Below are 26,052 nucleotides of genomic sequence, written 5' to 3' on the forward strand. Positions count from 1 at the left end.
AAAAAAAAAAAAAGAAAGACAGAAGGGGGAGAGGAGAAGGGGAAAAAGAAGAAGAAGAAGGGAGGAGGAGGAGGAGGAGGAGGAGAAAGGAGGAGGAGGAGGAGGGGAGGAAGAGGAAGAAGAAGAGGAAGAAGAAGAAGAAAGGAAGAAGAAAGGAGGAAGAGGAGGAGGAGGAGGAAACAAGTAAAGAAGAGACTTGGTAAAAAGGAGGTAAAAGTAGCTCGGACGAAGGTCTTAAAAAATAGAGACCAGTTGTTTCCATTGGACCAAGGAGAAGTAGTTTTCAAACATTTCTGAAAACAGTTAAAACTGAAAATAAAAATCTAATTAATTTACATCAAAACTTTTTTTATCACCAAAGTTTACACATTAAGAGTACCTCAGATAGGTTTTTGAGGTCTCATACTAATCCCTTTACTATCCATTTTATAAGAAATAAGATTTAAAAGCTGGGAAACATAAGGAGAAAGGAGGCAGATGAGAAGCCAGGTATAAGGACACTAATCCCAGTCTGCAGCAATGACAAATTGCCTGCATTGGATTTAGAAGGATAGGCAATTAATTCCATAGTGCCTTTTGAGTTTTTTGTCTTCATTTCTAATAGTCTTGTTGTAATCCTAATTCTGTTAGAGGAAGAACTTGGAAGGTAAAGATGTTTAAGCTTTAGTACCATGCTTTTTATCCTGAAAGAGAAGTAAGAATGAACTTCTTGAGGAAGAGAAATGCTCTCATCAAGTAGTAAACAGGGTGTAAGTTTGACAAAGACACAGCAGAAAAGCAGCACACACCTCATATACTGCTATGACAATTCACATAGGTCAGCAAAATTCCAACCCATGAGTCTTCTGCTCATTTATAGGACAAAATGCCACTGAAAATAGACTAGAACAAAATCAAGGGGTTTTCTGGACCCCAACATGCAAAGGGAAAGTTTCAATTCTATTAAGCAGTTCGAATTCAAAGTCTAAACTACTTATAAACCACACTTCTAAGCTGTGGTTTGCCTAACACAAAAAGCATGCACTAATCCAAGTATCACCCCTTTCTATTTTAGAAGACAGAGCTCCTGTATTATCCAATTTGTTTGGAGACACAGGTAGATTAAAAGCAAGAAACAATAATAATAATTTAAAAACACACACACAACCATGCCTATTTACCTTGAATGGGATAAGAATAATGTGCTGGGCTTGGCTGGCTTGTGGTTAACCCTGTAGTGCAGGTAAGAACACTGTGTTGACTTGGAGATGGAGTCTGAATTAAACCACTTTCAGGTTTCATACCTGGCCACAATGCACCTGAATCAGATAAATTGGACCAATTACAAACAATACACTGGGACTGAGGAGCATGGTTATGCTTTCAAATATCAGCCAGTAGGTTTAAAATCTAAATCTTAAAACAAAAATAAATTTGCTTGTAAGAGAACATTATTGAATCTCCCACTTGTAATATACCACAAGCAAATAACACTTTTAAAGAATTAGGGGATGAGGCCAAAGAAACAAAAATGTTGCCACAAATCCCAATATGTATATAAATTCATTATAATGATTGGGGGAAACTGATCAGGATTCGAAAAAAGAGTTATTGACACCAAACTGGAGTATCTGTTATAAAGAGTGCCTGATGTTCATGTACAGTGATAAATAATTTATCCAAACTGTCAAGGTAGGAGACATTCTATGTAAGTTTAAAATTCACTTACCCATTAAACAAGGACCAAATTTTTCTAAAATATATTAAATACTCTCTGCCTTCTTAAGCTGGTTATTTTGTTACTTTTGTTTCTTCTGATTAGGAAAGACATACCTGCTTATTTTTGTAAATTAAAAACATCACCACTATTAACAGTTTGCAGAAAAGTCGCCCAGATGATTTCTTCATCTTTTTTTTTTAAGGTTAGGATTTTGCTCTGTTGCCCAGGATGGTCTTGAACTACTGGCCTCAAGCAAACCTCCCACCTCAGCTTCCCAAAGTGTTGGGATTACAGGCGTGAGCCACTGCTAGCCAGGGGGGACTGTGTTATACATAGTATTCATAATGTTCTTTTCCACATAATACCTCTAAGATTCATCTTTCCAAGTCAGAACATATAAATCTATCTCATACTGACAAACAGCATAGCTGTTCTTTTTTTTTTTTTTTGAGACGGAGTATTGCTCTGTTGTCCAGACTGGAGTATAGTGGCACGATCTCGGCTCACTGCAACCTGTGCCTTCTGGGTTCATGTGATTCTCCTGCCTCAGCTTTCCCAGTAGCTGGGATTACAGGCGCCCACCACCATGCCTGGCTAATTTTTGTATTTTTAGTAGAGACAGGGTTTCACATGTTGACCAAGCTGGTCTCGAACTCCCAACCTCGTGATCCGCCTGCCTCAGCCTCCTAAAGTGCTGGGATTACAGGTGCCAGCCACTGTGCCCAGCCCATTTTTATTTTCTTTTTAATGACTGGTTGTTCACTGTGTTCTGAACAGCTATGGTTGCTGGGCTAGTATAGTTGAAGCTGATAATAAGGTCTAAGAAGGTTCATCAACCAAACATATTCTATGTATGAAATCAATACTAAGGTTAGCCATGACTTCAAACTCAATGTTAACTCATCTCATTTATTTGCTCCTACTCTGATAAACCAGGAGTGATTGAATTTATAGCCAATCAACACATATATGTAATTAAAAATATAATACTTTGAGAATGAGAACCTCTGCTTCACCAGGGCACTGAGATACTTCAGTGCAACTCAGATTTGTCCAATTTGTTGATAAGCATGTTTAAGAATAGTAAAGAGAAATACGAAAGTCTTAAAAAGGTCGATAGTGGGATATGATAATCACTTTGCCCCACACTCTAATTTTTTTGAGACAGGGTCTTGCTCTGTTGCCCAGGCTGGAGGGCAGTGGTATAATCGCAGCTCACTGCAGCCTCAACCTCCTGGGATCAAGGGACCTCCTGCCTTAAACCCCCGAATAGTTGGGACCACAGGCACACTATGCCTGGCTACTTTTTGTATTTTTGCAGAGACGAGGTTTTGTCATATTGCCTAGGCTGATTTCAAACTCCTGGCCTTAAACGATCCTCCCGCCTTGGCCTCCCAAAGTGCTGGGATTAAATGCGTGAGTCACTGTGCCCTGCCTTGCCCCAAACTCTGATGCATAAAAAAAGAAAATGTAATATTCTTTTCTCATCTATTAATCACATGAAATAACTTATTTTAAGAGACTAAGGAATACTGACATCTCTAGCATGAATTAGGAGCATTTGCCCCATCATAATTCATGATCATTTAAATATGTCTTGTCCAGATTAGCCATAGCTAAGGTTCTTGCTATGTTTGATTTTCAACAATAAAAATATTCAAGAATGTTATTTTTTAAATATTTACAATGTAAAATGTGAATATCAGTGCTATGATTCCTGCTGGCTGTGTATCACAATTTTTGGTAAATTAATTGCCATTCAACGTCACAATAACTTTCCAATTTATTGCAATTACCATGATTTCTTTTTCCAAATAGGTTCTGACCCTAAGGTGTTAGATTTATAAACATGTTTATTTTCACACTATATGAAAATAATACATTATTAGTAATAGTATCAACTGAGAATGTTTTGACAGTCTCCCTATAAGATCAAAAATTAGAACACTCCTAGTTTTGAGTATCTTTGGCCAGAAACACAAAATAGATGTTTAATATATAATTATTTTATAAGGAATAAAAGATAATACAGACAGTGCCTCCAGCATCACTGTAGACCTGGCTCTTTAGACATGCAAATTATCCTCCTCTAAAAGCACCCCTCCCACAATTCCAGATAATAGGCAGCATGACCCAATGGTTTGACTCCGAGGCACTATTGTTCATAACGAAACCCAAACCCTAATTACCTACCAGTCCACTGCTCTATGTCAACAACTACAAAGTTTCTCAAGTACTTTTAAGCACAAAGAGCCTGCTGCAGAGAAACTGTCAGGCTAACAATGGGAAAGTAAGTCTGTCTCTGAGTGCTTTCCTGCTGCCCCCACAGTGGGGTCTTAGCACAAACTTTGCCCAAGTTTCTCAGCACAAGTACTTCACTATTAATTAGTCACTAACCAAACTAATCTCATCAGTTCAATTTATAGTAACTCATATAGTGATCTTTAGAAATCAGTCTAATGAGGAATTGAAGTGCATATCTATGCTAGAAAAAGCACATGAAAGGACATGTTGATTCAGTAGCTCATTTGAATAAGCTATTATAAATAGTAATTTAGTCTAAGTACTTTTCCTGATTATAAACAAAGTATGTGTAAATTTTTTTTAAACATCTGTAACAGGAAAGACAACCACTTTTTAATTCCAGTTATTCTTTATGCACTTTTTTTTTTTTTCTTTTTAGAGGCACGGTCTCACTATATTGTCCACACCTGAGTGCAGTGGCTATTCACAGGCATGATCTCACTACTGATCAGCACTAGAGTTTTAACCTGCTCTTTTTCTGATCTGGCCCAGTTCGCCCTTCCTTAGGCAACCTGGTGGTCCCCCACTCCCAGGAGGTCACCATATTGATGCTGAACTTAGTGCAGATACCCAATCAGCATAGCGCACTATAGCCTAGAACGCTGGGCTCAAGTGATCTTCCTACCTCAGCCTCCCAAGCAGCTAAAACTACAGGCATGTACTAGTGCACCTGGCTATATACATATTTTTAAAAATACTAAATTGGTATTACATTATGTTTTTGCTGTTACATACTGCTTTTTTCAATTAATAATATACTGTTTTCTCAAGACCCTAAATATTTTTTAAGAACATGATTTATAATGGCTACACAACAGCCATATACAATTTAACTCATATCTTAATATTCAATTTTTAGGTTGCTTTCTATTTTTTCATATTATAAATAACGCTTCAATGAATATGTTAATCATCACATTTTTGTGGGTATCTCTAATTAGTTCCATAGGATAAATTCCCAGAAGTGAAATTACTGAGGGAAATGAAATGAACATCCTTAATGCATATTGCCCACTCCTCCAACTCACATTAAAGTTCTTTTAAAAGTAATCAGAAGAGTGACACCTAAAGGCATATTTTATGAACCCCACTAACAATAAACAAGTACCCTTTTCCTTACACATACTCCTTTGGATTCCTAGCAGTTAAACTTCTAATCCCCATTCTGCCATCCCACTACATTTGTATACAGCTCTGGAAAGAATATGATCAGTATTTCTTAACTTTAAAAGATTACTCATCATATAGCCTTCTTAGATTTATTCTAGTCTGTTCTCCTTTCTTTAAGAGGAGGAAGCTTTTAAATTTCAAACTCAACTATGAGACCATCTTTCTGATCTAGACCTAAAGTTAGGAGCACGTCTAGAATGAAACAAACCTGGGTTCAATTATAATCCCAGGTATTTACTAATTGTATGAACTTTGGGCACATGATTTAAGCCTCAGTTTCTCCCCTATAAAAAGGGATAAAGCTAGTACTTACCTCCTAGGGCTGTTCTGAGGATTAAATAAGCCAATACTATAACATGTGAAGTACTCAGTATATAGCTTGCTGTAGTAAATAATAAAAATAATAGTATAATGAATTTTTCTAAAGCTCCCTTTGCATTTGAAATAAAACAAACTAGCTAATCTGAAAATGGGCAGCATTAAGACGACACAATGTATCAAAACCTTGATTTTTGAAAGAAAGAAATCAAGTGTTTTCTCCTACTTAATTGAATAGTTAGGAAAAAAAGTCACATGATAAAACACAAGAAAACATCTTTTCAAATAGTCACTTTTAAAAGTTTTATAAACCTCTCTTACAATTTCCTTGGTAAATTATTAAAATATGCCATATCTATCATTCACATTACCCCAACCAAAATCTCTCTGCAGTAAGTCTCATACATTACTTAAAGTCAAATTTAAGCTAATGATTATCTCTCTCTGAATTACTGATAGAAGAAATTGTGAAATACAAGTCTTCCTTACCCTCAAATATTAAACAAAATCAGACTATTAAAGAAGCCTGTTACAATATTACCAACATACAATATAAATAGGTATCCTTCAAGATTTTAACAGAGATCTATTTACTTTACAGAATTATTTTTCTTTTTTAATGTATTTTTAAAAAGATTTTTTTTTTTTTTTTTTTTTGAGACAGTTTTGCTCTGTCGCCCAGGCTGGAGTGCAGTGGCGCCATCTTGGCTCACTGCAACCTCTGACTCCAGGTTCAAGTGATTCTCATGCCTTAGCCTCCTGAGTAGCTGGGATTACAGGTGCCTGCCACCATGCCTGGCTAACTTTTTTGTATTTTTAGCAGAGACGGAAGTTTCACCATGTTGGCCAGGCTGGTCTCGAACTCCTGGTATCAAGTGATCTGCCCAAAGTGGGCCCGATGTGGTGGCTCATGCCTGGAATCCCAGCATTTTGGCAGGCCAAGGTGGGCAGATCACTTGAGGTAAGGAGTTTGAGACCAGCCTGGCCAACATGGTGAAATACAAAAATTAGCTAGGCTTGGTGGTGCACAGAGCAAGACTCTGTCTCAAAAAAAAAAAACAAAAACAAAAACAAAAACAAAAACAAAGAATTTAAGGGAGATATAGTTATCATTAAAAAAATTATATCGAGGATTCATACGCATATAGAATTGTTAGGTATTCCATAAATCATGCTCAGAGATATAATAAGAGTTGTATTTAATATTGAACAGCAAGAATGATCAACTGTTGTAAAGGACTTGCTAATAATTCAAATCAAAACTATGTAAAAATATTATAATTGATAGCCTATTATTAGTCAACTGTTGAAAAATCAGCTTTAAATAACCAAAAAGAAATAAACACAAACATATTCACAGAGAGTTCTCCTTTCAAAAGGTCCATTCAGTGTTGGCTGGTTAATCATATCATAAATATAAGATCTCAACACCCTGGCAGGTACTAAAAGGCATGGAAACATGGATGTACAAAGGGGGAAACAAGAGAATTTGTTTCCCATCTTACATGAAGTTATCAACCCCACTATTATTAAACATAACTTCCAATTTTTGTTTCTAGCAGTTACCAGGAGCCAAAGAATTCTAACAAGCCTAAAAGTAAGAAAGCTGCCAATATTAAATAAGAGTAGCCAAACGGGTCAGGAGAAACAGGAATATAGGAACTAGACGCAGGTACACCAATACATCCAGAATCTATGTGGTGATCTGTCTGGAAAATTTTTCAAATTCCTAGCTTGTTTCAATAAAGTCTACAGAAATATAATTTTGTTACATATTACGTATTTTTAAATAATATAGTATTCTCTTAATTTTCTGATACCCATGTCAGGAGAGCAGGGAAGGGGCAATGAAGCACACTGCATTTATATGCACATAGAAAAATAAACACAGATATTAAGTGACCAAAGAACCTTAAAGTAACTTCTGATAAATAATTTTAATTTACAGTTCATGTCCAGGACACCTAGAACCAATGAAAATAACTCCCTAGGCACATGATAAGGTTATAAGAAAACTGAGGATTTTTGGCATTCTAAAATGACTTTTTGGTTCAGCAGAACAATATCTGATCAATTTTGGGTGGGGTCAAGGGAGAAAGGAGAGGGAGAAAGTGGCAAAAAATAAAAACAAAACCCACAGAGCAAACTATGATGCATATTTAGACCACCTGGTTTTAGCAAGAAATTGGCCACCTCAAAATATATTTATTATGATTTCCTAATGATAGTACCATATTATATTGTATATAAAGTAAGCCAATTCAATAGCAATTCCTCAAAGAGTTTACCAAACACTTAGATTCCAAGCTTCAGGGTCAAGACTTAGTACATACAAAATAGCTAAATGAGTACTGAAAAACTATGATTTTCAAATTACATGTATCAAACATACTGTTGCAAAGTTGCATACCCAACCACATATGTAACTAAGTGCTCCATAAAGAATGATGCATCTTTCAACTTTCTGATCAGTCAAGCAAGCATGGCTGATCAAAGTTTCTGGGGAATAAAATCAACATTCTTAAAAAGCATATACAATAGGGTGCCTTACCAAAAGGAGGTAGTCCATACGTTTGGGTTGCCTGAGGGTAGACAGCATAGGATTGAGATTGCTGTAGTGTCTGGTATTGAGTCTGCCCAGGGTAAGCAGTTTCCGATACAGGAACTGAGAGAATATGTGCATAAGGTCTAGAAAATTTCAAGAAAACAAAAACTTTCATGTGATTTACTTTAGTAATGGAAAATAGGTAAAACAGCTACCACCACTAACATCAAAGAATCTGCAACAAGGAGACTAACCTTCCACATAAAAGCACTCTTTTTAAAAAATTTTTATTTTTGAGACAGAGTCTTGCTCTGTCGCCCAGGCCGAAGTGCAGTGGCACGGTCCTGGCTCATTGCAGCCTCGCCTCCCCGGTTCAAGCAATTCTGTCTCAGTCTCCCAAGTAGCTGGGATTACAGGAACCCACCACCACACTCAGCTAATTTTTGTATTTTTAGTAGAGACAGAGTTTTACCATGTAAAACTCGAGGCTGGTCTCGAACTCCTGACCTCAAGTGATCCGCTGACCTCGGCCTCTAAAAGTGCTGGGATTACAGGTGTGAATCTCTGCGCACAGCCTAAAATAGCTCTTATGGTCAGAAAGTAGAACCCTTTCCTCCTGGTTTCCAGGTTCTACTATCATCAACCCAAGGAACAATTTTATGAAAAATTTAAATTTCAAACATCCTTCCAAGTTCCAAACATTTCTAGTGTGCTACATGCATGGCCCTATGTGAGACACAAGGATGTTACTTGTTCATGCCCTTGTGCCTACATCTAGAATAAAATCCTAATATAATAGAAAATTGGATAGAACAAGATTGGCAAGTGGCTCTCATTCTCCACCCCACCCCTTGAACAAAACTAAAGTTCTGAGAGGGAAAGTGAGACTGCAAAAGAGGGTGAGGCTGGTGGAGAAAAGACAAGCAAACACATCAAAAAACGGGAAGTAGAGATAGGTCCCAATATCCTCAAATCAAGCCTACAAAACAGAATCCAGTTAAGTAACAAAATCTGGGAAGTTCCAGACAGGATTCAATCTCCTCACTGATATTTAAGTCAGGGCATACTGCCACTAGTTGGTTCCACCATATCTGGGATAACTAGAGATAAGGATTCAGCAGTGAAACTCCTGGGACTTTATTTACACTGGCTAGTGGATATGGTCATTTCATCCATGATATTGCACTGAATTTTTAGATACCAATTATTTCATTTGGTAAGTTACACTGTATGTGTAATGTAAAAAAGAAAATGCTATTTGTACCATATAAGTCATAATAAAATATGGTAGGGAGAGCGGGGGGTGTTTTTTAAAAAAACTTTTTAAAAAAGTTTTTTTCACCTTTGGGGTAACAGAAAAAGAAGAAAGGCCATAAAAAAGTGATATACAAGCTGAGCAGATAAGAGGTACTGAACTGGGAGAGAAAGTGTGTTCTAGGACAAGAAAAAAGCCCTGCCAGGGTACAGAGGAAGGAAAGCAAGGGCTTAAGCCTGCAAAGAGCACAGATTATTGAAGGAAGTATATTAAGAGAAGTGAAATAGTGAGAGAAAGAGCAAAGACCTTGAGTGCCAGGCTAAAAGGCAAATCTGAAACTGAGAGCCACTGAAATTACTGAGCAAAGAGTGACAAGATTAGAGCTGTTCTTTAACAAAGATTAATTTGACATTGCTTTGTAAAATGGTTTAGAAAGGGAGGAGAAACAGGAAATGGAGGTCCAGTTAAAAAACAGTTCAGGTAAGTAATAAAAAAGGTCTGAATTAAGATAGAAGGTATAGCTAATAAGGTATTCTGAATGTAGCAGGTATGCAAATACTTTCTGAATGAATAAATGAATTTGGAATCTGCAACATATTCACATTTCAGTAGATTCTAAACAACTAATTTAAAAATGTCTATTCTTCTTAGCCAGATCTGAGTCCAGGAAATAGCTCAGGTTAGAGTTGTTACTCAAGTCACATGGGAATGATTTAAATCTTAGTGACCTTAAATGGATTAATCTCCAGATATGGTAAAGACCATAGTGTCCTTTTTATTCAGTGTCTTTGTAGCCCAAAGCTCAAATATTTTCACATTTAGTATCTAATTTCTTCATAATAATCTCAGAATAGATTCAGTAATTTGACAGAAGAATGCCGCATGAAAATGATTAGCCCAAAGACACCGTTAGTGTTAATACCAGATTAAAAGTCAACTCACTGGGTTGACTTTTTTTTTTTTTGGCCTCCCAAAGTGCTAGGATTACAGGTATGAGCCCGGCCGGGTTGACTTTTTAATTAGTTTATTTTTTAACTAATGCAAAATTCAAAAGGTACAAATGGATATAATCAGGAAAAAGAAAGATAGCTTCCTTTTCATAACAACACCATAAAGTATCTCTTGCTTCTGTTACCAATTTCTTTATGCATCCAGCAGCTGTAAGCATGTAAGAACATAGCCTGGCTTAATAAATGCACTTGTAGGTGTCTTTGTATGCATAGGTCCACTCTTTATTACGCACAGTAGGTAGCTTGGTATACACACTGTTCTGCACCTACCCATCTTGAAGATGAATAACCTGGCTAATATTAATGCTGATCTTAACCCATGAAGGCCCAAAACATTACCTCTTAGTGACTTTAACCCACCAAATCTGTCTAACTTCAAACCAGTTCTACTCTGAGGACATTCCTCAATCAATAAACTGAACATAGGCTGGACGCCGTGGCTCATGCCTGTAATCCTAGCATTGTGGGAGGCCGAGGTGGGTGGATCATATGAGGTCAGGAGTTCGAGAACAGCCTTGCTAACATGGTGAAACCCTGTCTCTATTAAAAAATACAAAAATTAGCCAGGTGTGGTGGTGTGCCTGTAGTCCCAGCTATTCGGGAGGCTGAGGCAGGAAAATCGCTTGAACCTGGGATGTGGAGGTTGCAGTGAGCCAAGATCATGCCACTGCACTCCAGCCTGGGTGACAGAGTGAGACTCTGTCTCAAAAAACCAAAAAACAATAAAAAGATTGGACTGAGAAATCCCAGTCTTGTTTTTATTAATCTGTATGTCAAGGTAGAAGACAGAGAGAATGATTAAAGGTCAATCAATGATCTGCTTGATCACTAACACTATTTTGCATGTTCAGTGTCTACTAATTTTAGAGTAAGCTTTTATGTAAAACGATCTATTGTAGGCCACCATCTACTTTCTAAAAGGATACTACACAGACTATATTTAGAGGGAATAAAAAATTGGAATAATGACAGAATAAGCGAGGTAAAAATAATTTAGATATCTATTATTTTAGAAGTAAAAATAATATTAAATTTTGCAATGAATCTAGAGAAAAAAAGCATACGCATTTTGGAAATAATTATGCAACTTACTTTGCAGAATACATTTGTGAGGTATAATCATTGGATGAGCGAGGGATGTAATCGGTGCATGTCATAACTGAAAGAAAGATAATATCACCAGGTTAGAAAGTTAGAACATTTTGAAAATGGAATGGGAAAACTGCATATCTCACTGTATAGTCTTTCAAACTAATTAACAGAATACAGCTTGGACACCAGATAGAAAGACTACATGGTAGAAAATATTTTCACTTTTGTGTTTATATACCTGTTTATATACTTCCAGAGGCAGTAAAAAAAGAAGGGTGGGGTATGGAAAAGAGCCTAAGGTGGTAGGGATCTCTACCTTTACCCATTACTGATCTAAAATAATAGATGAGGCAACCTCCTAAGCTCTCAGCTATGCTCATAGGCAAACTTAAAAAGCAAGCTCTGTATCTAGGAAGCCACATTACGCTATTTCAGCTTATTTGTTCTTTGAGTGCCTACTATATTGAGTAAAAGCCTTAAGAATGACTTGCAGGAAGACAGATTTGGGAGAAGCACCCAATCTTATTTTAAAACCACTGCTACTGCTATGTATAATCAACAGCAGGATAGATGAAAGTATGCCTCTATACTACCATTTTTTTCTGTTTCGTAGTGAAGGCTTTAAGTTTGGCAAACCAGAGACAGACATGAGGAGCTGATGTGATGCTCTGATGAACTCTCCAAGACGTTTCAAGCAATTGTCCTCTTGACTCCCATGACATCATCTGGAATAGCTGCTGTGAAGGCTTGACCTTCAGGATTACTACTTTTGGTATAAACGCTGTAAATATCTGACTGAAGGTGAACCAATTAACTTTATGTCTAGTTAGGTTCCCTGGAAGACTGTGTGACCCAAAAAGAGAACCCTGATCAAAAGCAGATGAGGGGCCAACTCAAATGCTCAAGAGTAAGACAAATCAATACCTGGAAGTTTATTATAGGAGAGCTTATCCAATGCTATTGTTTGAGGTCTTTAAAAATAATTATTGGAGATCACATTCATCTCTAATCATTTTGACAAAAATGAAGATGATGTCAATTAGATCTAAAGTTTTTACAATCCATTGCAAAGAAAGTAAGGTAAGTATATTTGAATTCTACGTGATGGTTTTTTCTCAGTAGTCACATGCATTAAAAAACCCAAATCTTCTTTCCCCAATTTAATTAAATTCTGGAAGGGATCAACAACATCCTAGGATACTCAGACCAATTTTCACTTCTCTAGAGAATGAATAAGCCTTGATCTTGGCAGGACTTGGGAACCACAAAAGGATTATAAAGAGTGAAGATATAATATCCTATTATACTATAGAAGAATCAAGTAAGCAATATGCTGGCTTGGACTAGAATAGCAACAGTGGGGATGAGGCAAAGACTTTGAAATATATTCTGAAGGTAAAACTAACAGGACATTCTAATGGATTTGATGCAGAGAATGAGGAAAATGGAGACTATAAGATGATTCCTACTAGGTTTTTGGTATGAGCAACTAGAGGGACAGTGATACCACTTCCTAAGATGGGCAAGTGGGGGGAAGAGTGTATGTCATGGGGGCTAAAGGAATCCAAAGTTATTTTTCAAACATCTAAGTATGATTTTCCTTCCAGTAGAGATGTCAAACAGGCAGTCTGATACACAAATGAAATCAGGGGAGAAGTCAGACTAGAAATATCAATATGGAATTCACTAAACATGTACAAGATATTTAAAGTAATATAATGGATGGGAGAATCCAGAAAGAGAAAAGATGGTAGTCTAGAATTAAGCCCTGAAGCCCATCAAGGAAGGGCCATCAAAGGAGAAGGGGGGCAGGAAAAGTGGTAAGAGGGAGAATGTGAGGAGAAATGTATTCTAGAATTGGCAATGTGAAAATAACGAATGGCTCTGATGAGAGCAGTTTCATTGGAAGAGTGGGGATAGAATCTAAATTTGAGAGGCTGGACAAGTGAATGGGGGGTGAAAAAGCAAGTGAGAATAACTCTTTCAGAGGTTCTGATATGTCAAATGGCAAAGAGAAGATCCATAACTAGTGAGTGATGTGAACCCAAAGGTGGGGGTGGAGCAGTGTTGATGTTTTAAAATGGTAAGACGTTTCTTTATTGACAGGAAAGATAAAAAGAGAAGACCATTGGCCAGGTGCGGTGGCTCACGCCTGTATAATCCCAGTACTTTGGGAGACCGAGGCTCGTGGATCATGAGGTCAAGAGTTTGAGACCAGCCTGGCCAATGTGGTAAAACCCTGTCTCTACTAAAAATACAAAAATTAATTGGGCATGGTGATGGGCGCCTGTAATGCCAGCTACTTGGGAGGCTGAGGCAGGAGAATTGTTTGAACCCGGGAGGCAGAGGTTGTGCTGAGCTGAGATAATGCCATTGCACTCCAGCCTGGGCAACAGGACAAGACTCTATCTCAAAAAAAAAAAAAAAAAAAGAGAAGACTATGATGACACAAGAGTGGTGTCAGGAAAACGACAGTACCAAAGTCCTTGGGGAAGGTAAAAACGGATATTATATGGAGCACAAATAAAACGCCCTGAATCTGACAGAAGCAAGTATACTACCTACATTTGACAACAAGAAAATGCTGGGAGTGGTGGCTCATGCCTATAATCCCAGCACTTTGGGAGGCTGAGGCTAGCAGATCACTTGAGGTCAAGAGTTCAAGACCAGCCTGGCCAACATAGTGAAACCTCATTTCTACTAAAAGTAGAATTGTATATGTTATATGTTTATGGTGGTGGGCACTTATAATCCCAGCTGCTCGGGAGGCTGAGGCAGGAGAATGTCTTGAACTCAGGAGGCGGAGGTTGCAGTGGGCTGAGATCTTGCCATTCCACTCCACTCTGGGTGACAAGAGCGAAATTCCATCTCAAAAACAAAAAAAACCCCACAAAATACAAAAAGTAGCTGGGCGTGGTGGGATGCACCTGTAATCCCAGCTACTCGGGAGGCTGAGGCAGGAGAATCGCTTGATCCTGAGAGGCAGAGGTTGTAATAAGTCAAGATTACACCACTGCACTCCAGCCTGGGCGACAAAGCAAGACTCCATCTCAAAAAACATAAAAAGGCCGGGTATGGTGGCTCACGCCTGTAATCTCAGCACTTTGGGAGGCCAAGGCAGGCGGATCACAAGGTCTGGAGTTCAAGACTAGGCTGGCCAACATGGTGAAATCCCATCTCTACTAAAAATACAAAAATTAGCTGGGCATGGTGGCGTGTGCCTGTAACCCCAGCTACTTAGGAGGCTGAGGCAGGAGAGGTGCTTGAACCAGGACCCTGGAGGCAAAGGCTGCAGTAAGCTGAGATCACGCCACTGTCTCCAGCCTGGGCTACAGAGCAAGATTCCATTTCAAAAAAAAAACAAGGCCAGGCGCAGTGGCTCACACCTGTAATCCTAGCACTTTGGGAGGCTGAGGCGGGCGGATCACGAGGTCAAGAGATCAAGACCATCCTGGCCAACATGGTGAAACCCTGTCTATTAAAAGTACAAAAAATTAGCTGGGCGTGGTGGTGTGTGCCTCTTGTTCCAGGTACTCGGCAGGCTAAGGCAGGAGAATTGCTTGAAACAGGAAAATAGAAGTTGCAATGAGCTGGGATCGTGCCACTGCACTCCAGCCTGAAGACAGAGCAAGACTCTGTCTCAAAAAAAAAAAAAAAGTTTAAAAAAAAAAAGAACAGAATGAATATGATGACTGTCTAAAGTAAAAGTAGAAAGAAGGTAGGGGAAGGTATAGATGTAGACTTCAAATGAACCAAAATGTTTTTTTAAGTTATTTATTTTATTTTTTGTAGAGACAAGGTTTCACTTTGTTGCCTAGGCTGGTCTCAAACTTCTGGTCTCAGGCGATCCTCCTGCCTCAGTCTCCCAAAGTGCTGAGATTACAGACAAGAGCCACTGTGACTTCAAATACTGACCAAAGTATTTGAAGGAAAAAAGGAAATTATTTGGAAGGAGCAAGAATACTCAACTTACTTCCATTCTGAAGTATGTAAAGTATAATATTTTAAGGAACAGGTCTTTTTCTTGGGGATGAGTGGGATATTAAAGAAATTAGAGGAGACATTTTATTGATTAGAGTGGTTTTCCACAATATGGACAGTTTCCCATATGGACCAGAATCACCTGGCTAACTTCAAAAATGGAGATTCCCTATCCACATCAGATCTACTAAATGATAATCTTTGGAGGTGAAACTAGAATTCTATATTACAAACAAGTATTCCAGATGATTCTTACGTAGGCTAAAGGTCTGAGAACCACCAAAATAGAATCACCTTTGAGGAAATACCATATAGAACTCAAGATACACCATTTAAAAAAAAGTTACACCTTTAAAAAATATATACATGGGAAGTATATATGATTAAGTATAAATGTCTCTGATTTTCTGTAAGACACTATTACCTTTAGAACATCCAATCTCAAAACAGAAATAAAATTACCGAGTGTGATTCCTCGGGTGAGTGGATTGCATGTGATCTTTTCTCAGCTGGTCTATCAATAAAGCTCACCAGGGGCTCAACGATAAACACACACAAACACAAGGATGGGAGAGCCTTCTGGATATTTTGGGATAAACAAGGCAATTACAAAAAACAAACTCTATAAGAATAGCATTACCTGGTTATATAAAGAGCTGTTCAATCATGCACAGAATATGGTACTTACTTTCCTCTGACATAGGAAGGTTTGAAGCAAGGCTTGATGTTTCTGGCTTCTGATCACTGACATCTGGATTGCTTACTTGACTGGGAGAACCAAAATGAATACATTAGCCCCTGATTGATTTGCTGCATTGCTAAAAGTGATGAGATCAAACTCATTTCCTCCCAGGCTATACAAGTAAGAGGCAAGGTAAATCTTCATGATATCCTTATTGTTGGTTTTTAACTACTTGAGGAAAGCTAGGGCCAGGGCTAGTACCCTCAGCATTCTACTGTTCTTAGATCTCTAGATCCCTTTAGTTTTTATATCACTCAGAAATTCTAACTAAGTCACTGCCCAGCAAGTCAGATTTTTCTTTAACACCATATGGTAAAAGAAAAATTACACAACATCTAAAACATTACTCTGTCACTTTAAAAAAATTGTATATATTATATGTTTATAGGGTACAATGTGATGTTTCGATATATGAAACACTTTTCACTTTTTTGTGAAAAAAGTATGTGAAAACACTTAAATTCTATGTTTTCAGTAATTTTGAAATATACAATGCTATTTATTTATTATAGTCACCATTGTGTACAACAGCGCTCTGTTACCTTGTTCCCAAAGTACCACAGGAAGGTAGGGAAACATCTTTTTCATACAGTGGTTCTCGATCAGCTACAAATCATAATTATATGAGATGTGTTTTCTTTTGTCCTTTTTTTTTTTTCTTTTGGCCTTCTGTGTGGTCAGGGGCTTAGAAGAGATGTGTTTTCAAATTACACGTTTGGGCAGGGCGCAGTGGCTCATTCCTGTAATCCCAGCACTTTGAGAAGCTGAGACGGGTGGATCACTTGAGGTCAGAAGTTTGAGACCAGCCTGGCCAAAATGGTTAAACCCTATCTCTACTAAAAATACAAAAATTAGCCAGGAGCTGTGGTACGCGCCTGTAGTCCCAGCTACTAAGGAGTCTGAGGCCTGAGAATCGCTTAAACCCGGGAGGTAGAAGTTGCAGTGAGCCAGGATTGTGCTACTGCATTTCAGCAGAGGCAACACAGCGAGACTCTGTCTCAAAAACAAAACAAAAAAACAAATTAGACTGGGCATGGTGGCTCACGTCTGTAATCCAAGCACTTTGGAGGACAAGGCGGTCAGATCACCTGAGGTCGGGAGTTCAAGACCAGCCTGACCAACAAGGTGAAACCCCGTCTTTTTTTTTAAATAAAGAATTATATAAAAAAACAAAAACAAAAACAAATTACATGTTTGTTTCCAAGTAGAGGTTCTAAACCCTTAAGATGATTCATTTTACTATATTTCTCTTCTTTCCCAGTTAAAAAAAAAAAACCCAAACACCTCATTTCCTATTTGTTATTATACCCAGGACTAAGCAACATCATTTTTTTTTTTAACTTATAAGGAAAATAGGGAGAAATTACAAATGATAAGTCAGATAAACTGGAAGGACAAGTCATTATGTTAGACAGTTTAATGCTGGGGAGACACCGCAGAAATTCTGAAATGAGGATTGTTCTAACTTTCATTCTTCACAATGTTCTCCCTTTTCCATCTACTTTACTTTTCATTCTTCAGTTATTCTCTCCCATTATAGCACAGTGGTTATGGGTGCTGATTCTAGAGTCAGACTGCTCAAGTTCACATTCTATTGTGCCAATAACTAGCTCTATGACTGAATTTATCTGTTCCCCCCTTTCTACATCTGTTAATGAGAATAAAAATGAAACGTACTTCATAGGGTTACTATGAGGACTAATAAGTTAATATTTAGAGCAAAGCTAGAACATAGTAAGCACACTTTAACTGTAACTGTTATTATACTACAACTTCTTCAGAGCCCAGGCATCCTTCCTACATTCATCCACCTTAGAAAGAAACCTGCTTTGTTCTTCTACACTCTAGGGTGAAATGGAGGACACTGTATCAGAGGCCCTATATATCTGCTGACTAATCAAAGGTAAGAATAGTTTCTTCACAGCAACATTTTTTTTAAAAATGTTGCTTGTATAAAAAATATATAGCACCAAAATTTATGAAGTTTTCATATCATTTCTGAAACTGACTTCTAATATTCAATTCAACCATTCAACTATAATAAGGGGTTTTTTTTAGTGGCATATATTTTGTTTGGTCAGTTTTTGTTTTTGTTTTTTTTTTTAAGACAGGGTCTCACTCTGTCATCCAGGAATGCAGTGGCTCGATCATGGCTCACTGCAGCTTTGACTTCCTGGCCTTAAGTGATATTCCTACCTCATCTTCCTGAGTACCTGGTACTACAGGTGTGTGCCACCACGCCCAGCTAATTTTTGTAGAAATAGGGTTTCACCATGTTGCCCAGGCTGGTCTCAAACTCCTGGGCTCAAGCAATCCGCCTGCCTCAGCATCCCAAAGTGCGGGAATTACAGGCATGAGCCACAGTGCCCAGTTTTAATGGTATATGTTGAATGTCCAAACAATTTCTCCTCATATGTAATTAATGTTAAAGCTAAATCCCCAAGTAAGGTTCATTTTTATCTTGTTACTCAAATGTTCATATTTTTGAAATAGAACTTAATGTACTAAGATGTGATCATGGAAATGGAAGGGTAAGAGCAAGAAATTGTATGAAATAGCTGTGTCAGTTTTTCAAACTGGGTGATTTATTGTAATTACCTGAATAGTTAATGAAAATACAGACTTCTGGACCCCATCTCACCACTCACTTACATAGAATTCCCAGGGGAAGGGTATAAAACTGGAACAGAACTTCACATTTCTGATATCAATAACTAGTTTGACTTCTACATGTACATGAATAAGTCTGGGGTTCACTGTTATACCCACTGTTGAAGACTATTTCTAGATCATGTATCCTAGAAGTTGATGATATTACTATGGTCCAGTGTATTCCTAAAATCCAATGGTCCTAGAATCTTATGTTATAGCAACATCCTCTATACACTCAACTGACCATCTAGAGAATAAACAGAAACAACAGCACCAAGACAGTGAATTAACTCTAGCACTTGTTAAATATTTGTATGCATTATCTTGGCCAGGTGCGATGGCTCATGCCTGTAATCCCAGCACTTTGGGAGGCCCAGGCAGGTGGATCACAAGGTCAGGAGATGGAGACCATCCTGGCTAACATGGCGAAACCCTGTCTCTACTAAAAATACAAAAATCAGCTGGGCATGGTGGCAGGCACCTGTGGTCCCAGGTATTTGGGAGGCTGAAGCAGGAGAATCACTTGAACCCAGGAGGCAGAGGTTGCAAAGAGCTGAGATTGTGCCACTGCACTCCAGCCTGGGCGATAGAGCAAGACTCCATCTCAAAAAAAAAAAAAAAAAAATTATTATCCCTAGAGAAATGGCACACTGTCTCAAAATATAATTATTTTCAGAGTTATATAAACATAAATTCGTTGCTTAACAAATACATCATGAAAAAAAATGCTCTAAAATGAAGTGACCCCAAAAACCCAAAAACATCCAAGTCCATAAAGTGAGCATGACAAATACCTTCTCATTCAACAGCACTATTAACAACACAAACAACAGATGAATGGATAAACAAAATGTGGAACAAACATACAATGGAATATTACTGAGCCTTAAAAAGAAAGGAAATTCTGACACATGCTACAAATGGATGAACCTTAAAGATATCATGGTGAGTCACAAAAAGACAAATACTGTGTGATTCCATTTCTGTGAGGTACTTAGAGTAGTCACAATCATATGGACAGAAAGTAGAATGGCGGTTGCCAGGAGTTTTTGGAGATGGAGGAATGGAGAATATTGCTTAGTGGATATGGAATTTCAGTTTGGGAAGATGAATAAAGTTATAGAGATGAATGGTAGTGATGGTTGCAAGACAAAGTGATTGTACTTAATGCCACTGAACTGTACACTTAAAATGGTAAATTGTAGGCTGGGCACGGTGGCTCACCCCTGTAATTCCAGCACTTTGGAGGCTGAGGAGGGCAGATTACAAGGTCAGGAGTTCAAGAACAGCCTGGCCAATATGGTGAAACCCCATCTCTACTAATAAAACAAAAATTAGCTGGACGTGGTGGCACACGCCTGTAGTCCCAGCTACTCAGGAGGGTGAGGCAGAAGAATTGCTTGAACCTGGGAGGCAGAGGTTGCAGTGAGCCAAGATTGTGCCGCTGCATTCCAGCCTGGGCAACAGAGGTCGACTCCATCTCAAAAAACAAACAAAAAATGGTAAATTGTATATTGTGTGTATTTTAGCATAGTAAAAAAACTGCTGAAGGTAAAGGAAATTGCAGGAAAAGATGAAAGTGATGCGTTCTTTCGAACAACTAGAGAGGTTAGCCTTAGGTAACAGCAGGGGAATTAATTTCAGAGGAAAGAGAAACAATATCCAAGGGAAGCAGATTAAGTAGGTAGATTTGGTGAAAGAGAAAGGAGGTGTTCGTAATCTCTCTTTGAACTAGGGAGCATGATCCACAGCTGAGTGAATGGCAATAGTAGGAAAGAGAGGGAAAAGAGAGAAGGTGGGGGTCAGGGCAGGAGGAAAGGAATAAAGGAATTAAGATGATTTTAGAGGCTGGGAAATCAGACATACCAGGAAGGGGGCTTAAGTGCCTGTTTTAGATCTAATCATGAATAGAAACTAAGAACAGTCAGCACAGTTTTGTGTTTTTCTCTCACAATGTATGAGTGATTGGGAGTAAGTACAGAATAGGTTAGATAGCTAGGTTTAATCAGGCTTGTAGTTTTGCTAGGCAAGTAGGACAGAAAAAAAAGTGAGGAAGTTAAGAATGTTTGTAAGGGACTAATTACAGTAGATCTTATAATTTTCTTTCCTTTCCCTTTCCCCTCCCCTCCCCTCCCCTTCCTTCCCTTCCCTTTCCTTCCTTATTCCCTCCCTCCCTCTCTCCTTCCTAATTACAGTAAATCTTATAGTTAATTTTCTCCCTCCCTCCCTCCATTCCTGTTTCTTATGAGACAGGGTCTTCCTCTGCCACCGACACAGGATGGAGTCCAGTGGCGCAATCTTGGCTCACTACAACCTCTGGCCCCTGGGCTCAAACAATCCTCCTCCCTCAACCCCCTGAGTAGCTGGGACTAAAGGTGTGTACCATCATCCCTGGATAATTTTTTTGTGATTTTTGTAGAGATGGGGTCTTGCTATGTTGCCTAGGCTGGTCTCAAACGACTGAACTCAAGTGATCTGCCCACCTGGACCTCCAAAAGTGGAGCCACCACACCTGGAAGTTTCTTTACTTTTTTCTTTTCTTTTCTTTTTTTGAGAGACAGAGTCTTTCTCTGTCACCCAGGGTGGAGCGCAGTGGTGCATTCTTGGCTCACTGTAACTCCACCTCATGGGTTTAAGCCATTCTCCTGCCTCAGTCCCCCAGGTAGTCGGGATTATAGGCTTGGGCCACCACACCCAGCTAATTTTTGTATTTTTAGTAGAGATGAGGTTCTGCCATGTTGGCCAGGCTGGTCTCGAACTCCTGGCCTCAAGTGATATGCCCACGTTGGCCTCCCAAAGTGCTGGGATTATAGGCATAAGCCACTGCACCTGGCCAAGTTTCTTATAAGGAAGAAACTAAAGTTCTTTTTAAAGGGGTGATGGTGAAAATATGACAGATCATTTAATTGATGGTTTAAGACATCATATGGCTAACATGGCAGTTCTAGAATAAGCTGAGATGATAGTGTGTGGAGGTAAAAGTGTAGGGTTCTTGAAATTAATGTGGTAGAGGTGATGCAGTTTCTGGCTCATATGGTTGGTGCACAAAGAACAGAAGGCAAGAACTGTAGAAAACTGAAAACCATGGTATGTGGAAGCCAAAATGTGAGGTGAAAACAAGCTGCCTCTTTTCTATAAGAGGAGGCGGGTTAATGACTAAGTCACTTCATACCGATTTGGTAATTAATACCAAATCCCTTGGAATTTCCTTTTTTCACTTATGCTTCCTATTCTGTATATTGTACATCTGACTGAAGAATATGGTGCTTTTCATCTTTATCACTGAGTCTCCTCTATATAGTACAATGCCTGATATACAACATGAGTTTGGTACATATTGTTGAATAAATATTGAATGCATAAGGAAAAATCATTGCAGGTGTTTCACGAGAAAACTATTTGGGAAAGAAATTTTAATCTTAAACCAAATAATTTCCAAATTAAACAGCTGAGAGTAAGAACCAAAAGAGGGCAAAGCATGCCCATACACTAATCAGCATGTGAAAAGGAAAAAAAAAAAACAACAAAAAACCAACCTATGAGTAGTTCATTAAAAAGAAAGTGAACTGTACACACCTTATGGTTTGCTCTCCTGATTCCTGCATCTTGGCTTTTTTCACCTGCAAAAATAAATACACAAAGGTATCAATGTACTGATCTGTTTTTAAAATCATTTAGCTACTCAAACAGCAGACTATTAACTATTACAGGATAACTATTTAACTTTGTTTGTTTAGATTTATTTAATTAATCCTTGTTATATTTTAGGGCTAGAGATGAAATTTGTTTTTTAAATGGAGCACTTCTTTTTAATGAAAAAAGTTTCTTCTGATTCAAAGGAAACTGTTTACCAGAATTTTTACTCAAGGTAGATAGAATGTTTACTAGGATTAAGTATCCAAGCTTGGAAACAAACTAGTCAGTTTTATACTGTAATAGGCAAATTATATTTAAACAAACAGTAAAGATGGCAATCTAAATATCATGTACTCGTTTATTTAACAAAAATGGCTTTATACTGAAGTTTACTGTCAAAAATTAGTATGAATTCTTATCAGGTTACCAGTAATTTAGAAGATATTGTTCAGCCTATTTTTTTTTTCATATTTCACATTTTCTATTTCCTTCTGGGGAGAAGACACTTCCACTGAAACAGTGTAAGAATCCACAACTGAAAGATCAATGGTTAATACTAATGGATTTTTCTGTTTTCATGTTACAAAGAATTTGATTTTAGGGCTCTCTGGTTAGAACTGGTTGTAGTAGAAACATATCTAATATGCTTAGCCATTAAAATTGTAAATATTTAAAATTACTTCAAGCTAACAGAAGGCAGAAGCTCTCCTAGATAATGTGAAGCAAACATATCAGGTGGAACCATAGATATTTAATATTAGATAGAATATTTCAGACAAGGCAAATAATAAATGCAAGCCCCATAAAATTTCTTGTGGCCATCTATTCCTCATGAGAATATACAACCAAAAAATAAATGAAACCAAACATTCTTGGTTCCTTGCTTATGGTGTGTCAAAATGTATTCTATTCAATGTTCTTTTAATTTTCATATGTACCAAAAAGGAGAAAATAAAGAAACAAAGACAAATTAAAAAAAAATTTTCTAAATTTAAAACAAAAAATACATTAAAGCATTTGAAGCAAAAACAAAAATAAAACCTTGAGGTGGGTAAATCCTTATTAAGCATGACATAAATCCAAAAGCCATAAAGGAGAAAACAGATATAATTACAAACAATCTGAAACTTCTGTATGATAAAAGATACCATAAAAAAACCAGGAGGCTGAGGGATTGCAGGATGGTATGCATGCAGACTGTGACAAATAAATAACTGCATTACAAATGTATATGACAATCTCACTGAAAAAGGTGAGAGAAATATGATCTACCTAGGTCATTGGAAACCTACTGGAACATGTAACATTGGAAAACAGTGTTTTGCCTGGAAACTATCAGGCTAAAGACAAGAAAAATTCAACTATCTAGTTTATCTGCCTGCCATAATTTCATAAATGACAACATATAGCTTCTTTTTATAAACTGTTCTGTCCTTCCTATCTAAAGATGATAGTAATTATATAAGGTCAGATAATAATGTACTCTTCCAGTAGTAGAGATGAATTTATGCTTAGCTGAGTAACCAAAACAGTCTGTACTTTTCAAATAGTAATTCAAACAAAGAAAATGAGAGGATTGAGGAATCTAACTTATCACAGTCTTCATTCTATCAGAGGTATAGAGCAACAAATTTAGCTAATCAACTCCAAAAGAAAAGAAAAAAGGGGGAAACAAAGGGTTCGGAGCAACATTTTAAAATTTACTTTTTATTTATTTATTTGAGACAAGGTCTCATTCTGTCATCCAGGCTGGAGTACAGTGGCACAATCTTGGCTCACTGCAACCTCTGCCTCCCAGGTTCAAGCAGTTCTCGTGCCTCAGCCTCTCAAATAGCTGGGACCACAGGTGCACACCGCCATGCACAGCTAGTTTTTGTATTTTTAGTACAGATGGGGTTTTGCCAAATTGGCCAGGATGGTTTCGAACTCCTGGCCTCAAGTGATCTGCCCACCTTGGTCTCCCAAAGTGCTGGGATTATAGGCATGAGCCACTACGCTTGGCCAAAGATTTATTTACTTTCAAGGAAGAACTATGCTTCTTTATCCTCCTTCACTTTTAAATTATTATAGTGCCAACCCAGTACAGAGTACATATTCATAAATAGAAAGGGAGAAAATGAATCTGAAGTTGTATCTACCAAACAGAAAAGTCTGGGGAAGAAAAAGGTGTTACAACATATATATATATATGTTGTATATATTATATGTAAGATATATATATACATATATATACATATATATTATATGTAAGACAAACAATGGGCCATATGAGGTTAAAAAAATTATATATATATATAAATTATATATATATATATAATTTTTTTAACCTCATATGGCCCATTGTTTGTCTTGATTTGAGCAATTATGTCCCCCTCTGAGGCAGGGATATGCTAACTAGGCAGTAGAGGCAGGTAAATTAACTAAAGAAGACAGACAGATTTCACTCAATTATAGAGGTATTGATTCAAACAATACAATCCAGAAACTGGCAGAAAATGATTCCTGGTTGTTAACAGGAATAGCAAAGATTGAGCAGCAATTTTCTGGGGAGTTTACAGAGTAATATAGTACTTGCAATAATGAATACTGAAAATTGCACAGCAAAGTAAGCAAAGATTCAAGTAACAACCCATCCTATATGGAACAATTTTCATTAACAAAACCAGTATAGATCATACAAGCAACTGGTATCCAAAGGATTAGAACCATATCCATTTATCAATATTCATGAGAAGTATGCTGTCTGTATCTTACAGATAATAAATGCTTACAGTACATCAAATAAATGCTGACAGTTAATACAGGCTGCCATTGAGTAAGAAAGCAATAAAGCTGAAAAAGCTCTCTGTTAGGGTTAAAAGTGAAAAAAATCACAATCACTTTTTGTATATGACATAATTTTGTATATAGAAATCTTAAAGAATACATTAAGAAACACTAGAACTGATAAACAAGTTCAGTAAGGCGCAAAATACAAGACAAACATATAAAAATCAATTACATTTCTATATACTTGCAATAAACAATCCAAAAATGAAAAAAGAAATTCCATTCACAATGGAATCAAAAGGAATAAAATACTTAGGAATATAGCTGGGTGCAGTGGCTCACGCCTGTAATTTTAGTGTTATGATCACAGACAACAAGAAAAAAGTTGAATCCCACAAATTTCAAGACAGGCTTAAAAAATAGTACTCTTGGCCAGGTGTGGTGGCTCAGGCCTGTAATCCCAGCATTTTGGGAGGCCGAGGTGGGTGGATCACTTGATCCAAGATCACTTGATCTTGGTGTTGGCTCAAGACCAGCCTGGCCAACATGGTGAAACCCCAACTTTAAAAAAAAAAAAAAAAAACACTCTCTATTTAAGAAAACTGTACTAAGTATTTCAAATGTCATTCTGCAATTACTCTGTGATGACTTACAAGTAATGGCTCTGAAGGTTTAAATGAGGCAAAAGCATACAAGCACTAGGTAAATTGTAATTTAGGGTAAAAGTCTTCACGGAGACTATAAAAAGGAAGATGTTTATGTCAAGATTTATCCAACACTGTTCTACAAAGAGAAGAACGTTGTTCTGTTTACTAGAAAGTATATTCCATATAATAGAGGGGTAAAGGGCTTGTTCATAACCTAGATGAAATTTCATAC

General features: G+C 37.5%; 1 protein-coding gene across 7 annotated transcripts in view; it reads right to left on the reverse strand.

The window, feature by feature from the left end:
* Positions 1-26,052, reverse strand: part of EYA3 (EYA transcriptional coactivator and phosphatase 3) — a 109,917-nt gene that overhangs the window by 50,108 nt on the left and 33,757 nt on the right. For 5 of the 7 annotated variants that reach the window (XM_037740718.1, XM_017534732.2, XM_037740715.1 and 2 more), the window contains 5 exons: positions 22,345-22,388; positions 16,063-16,142; positions 11,394-11,460; positions 8,043-8,179; positions 1,161-1,298 (listed from right to left, as the gene is read on the reverse strand). In XM_037740718.1, coding sequence (XP_037596646.1) covers positions 1,161-1,298; positions 8,043-8,179; positions 11,394-11,460; positions 16,063-16,142; positions 22,345-22,373 — 451 coding nt within the window. In that variant the 5' untranslated portion in view covers positions 22,374-22,388. The remainder of the gene's footprint in view (positions 1-1,160; positions 1,299-8,042; positions 8,180-11,393; positions 11,461-16,062; positions 16,143-22,344; positions 22,389-26,052) is intronic. The other 2 variants (XM_017534739.2, XM_017534740.2) reach the window with 1 other exon arrangement.

The sequence above is a fragment of the Cebus imitator genome, unplaced genomic scaffold (genome assembly GCF_001604975.1).
Source record: "Cebus imitator isolate Cc_AM_T3 unplaced genomic scaffold, Cebus_imitator-1.0 Scaffold87, whole genome shotgun sequence".
Lineage (NCBI taxonomy): Eukaryota > Metazoa > Chordata > Mammalia > Primates > Cebidae > Cebus > Cebus imitator.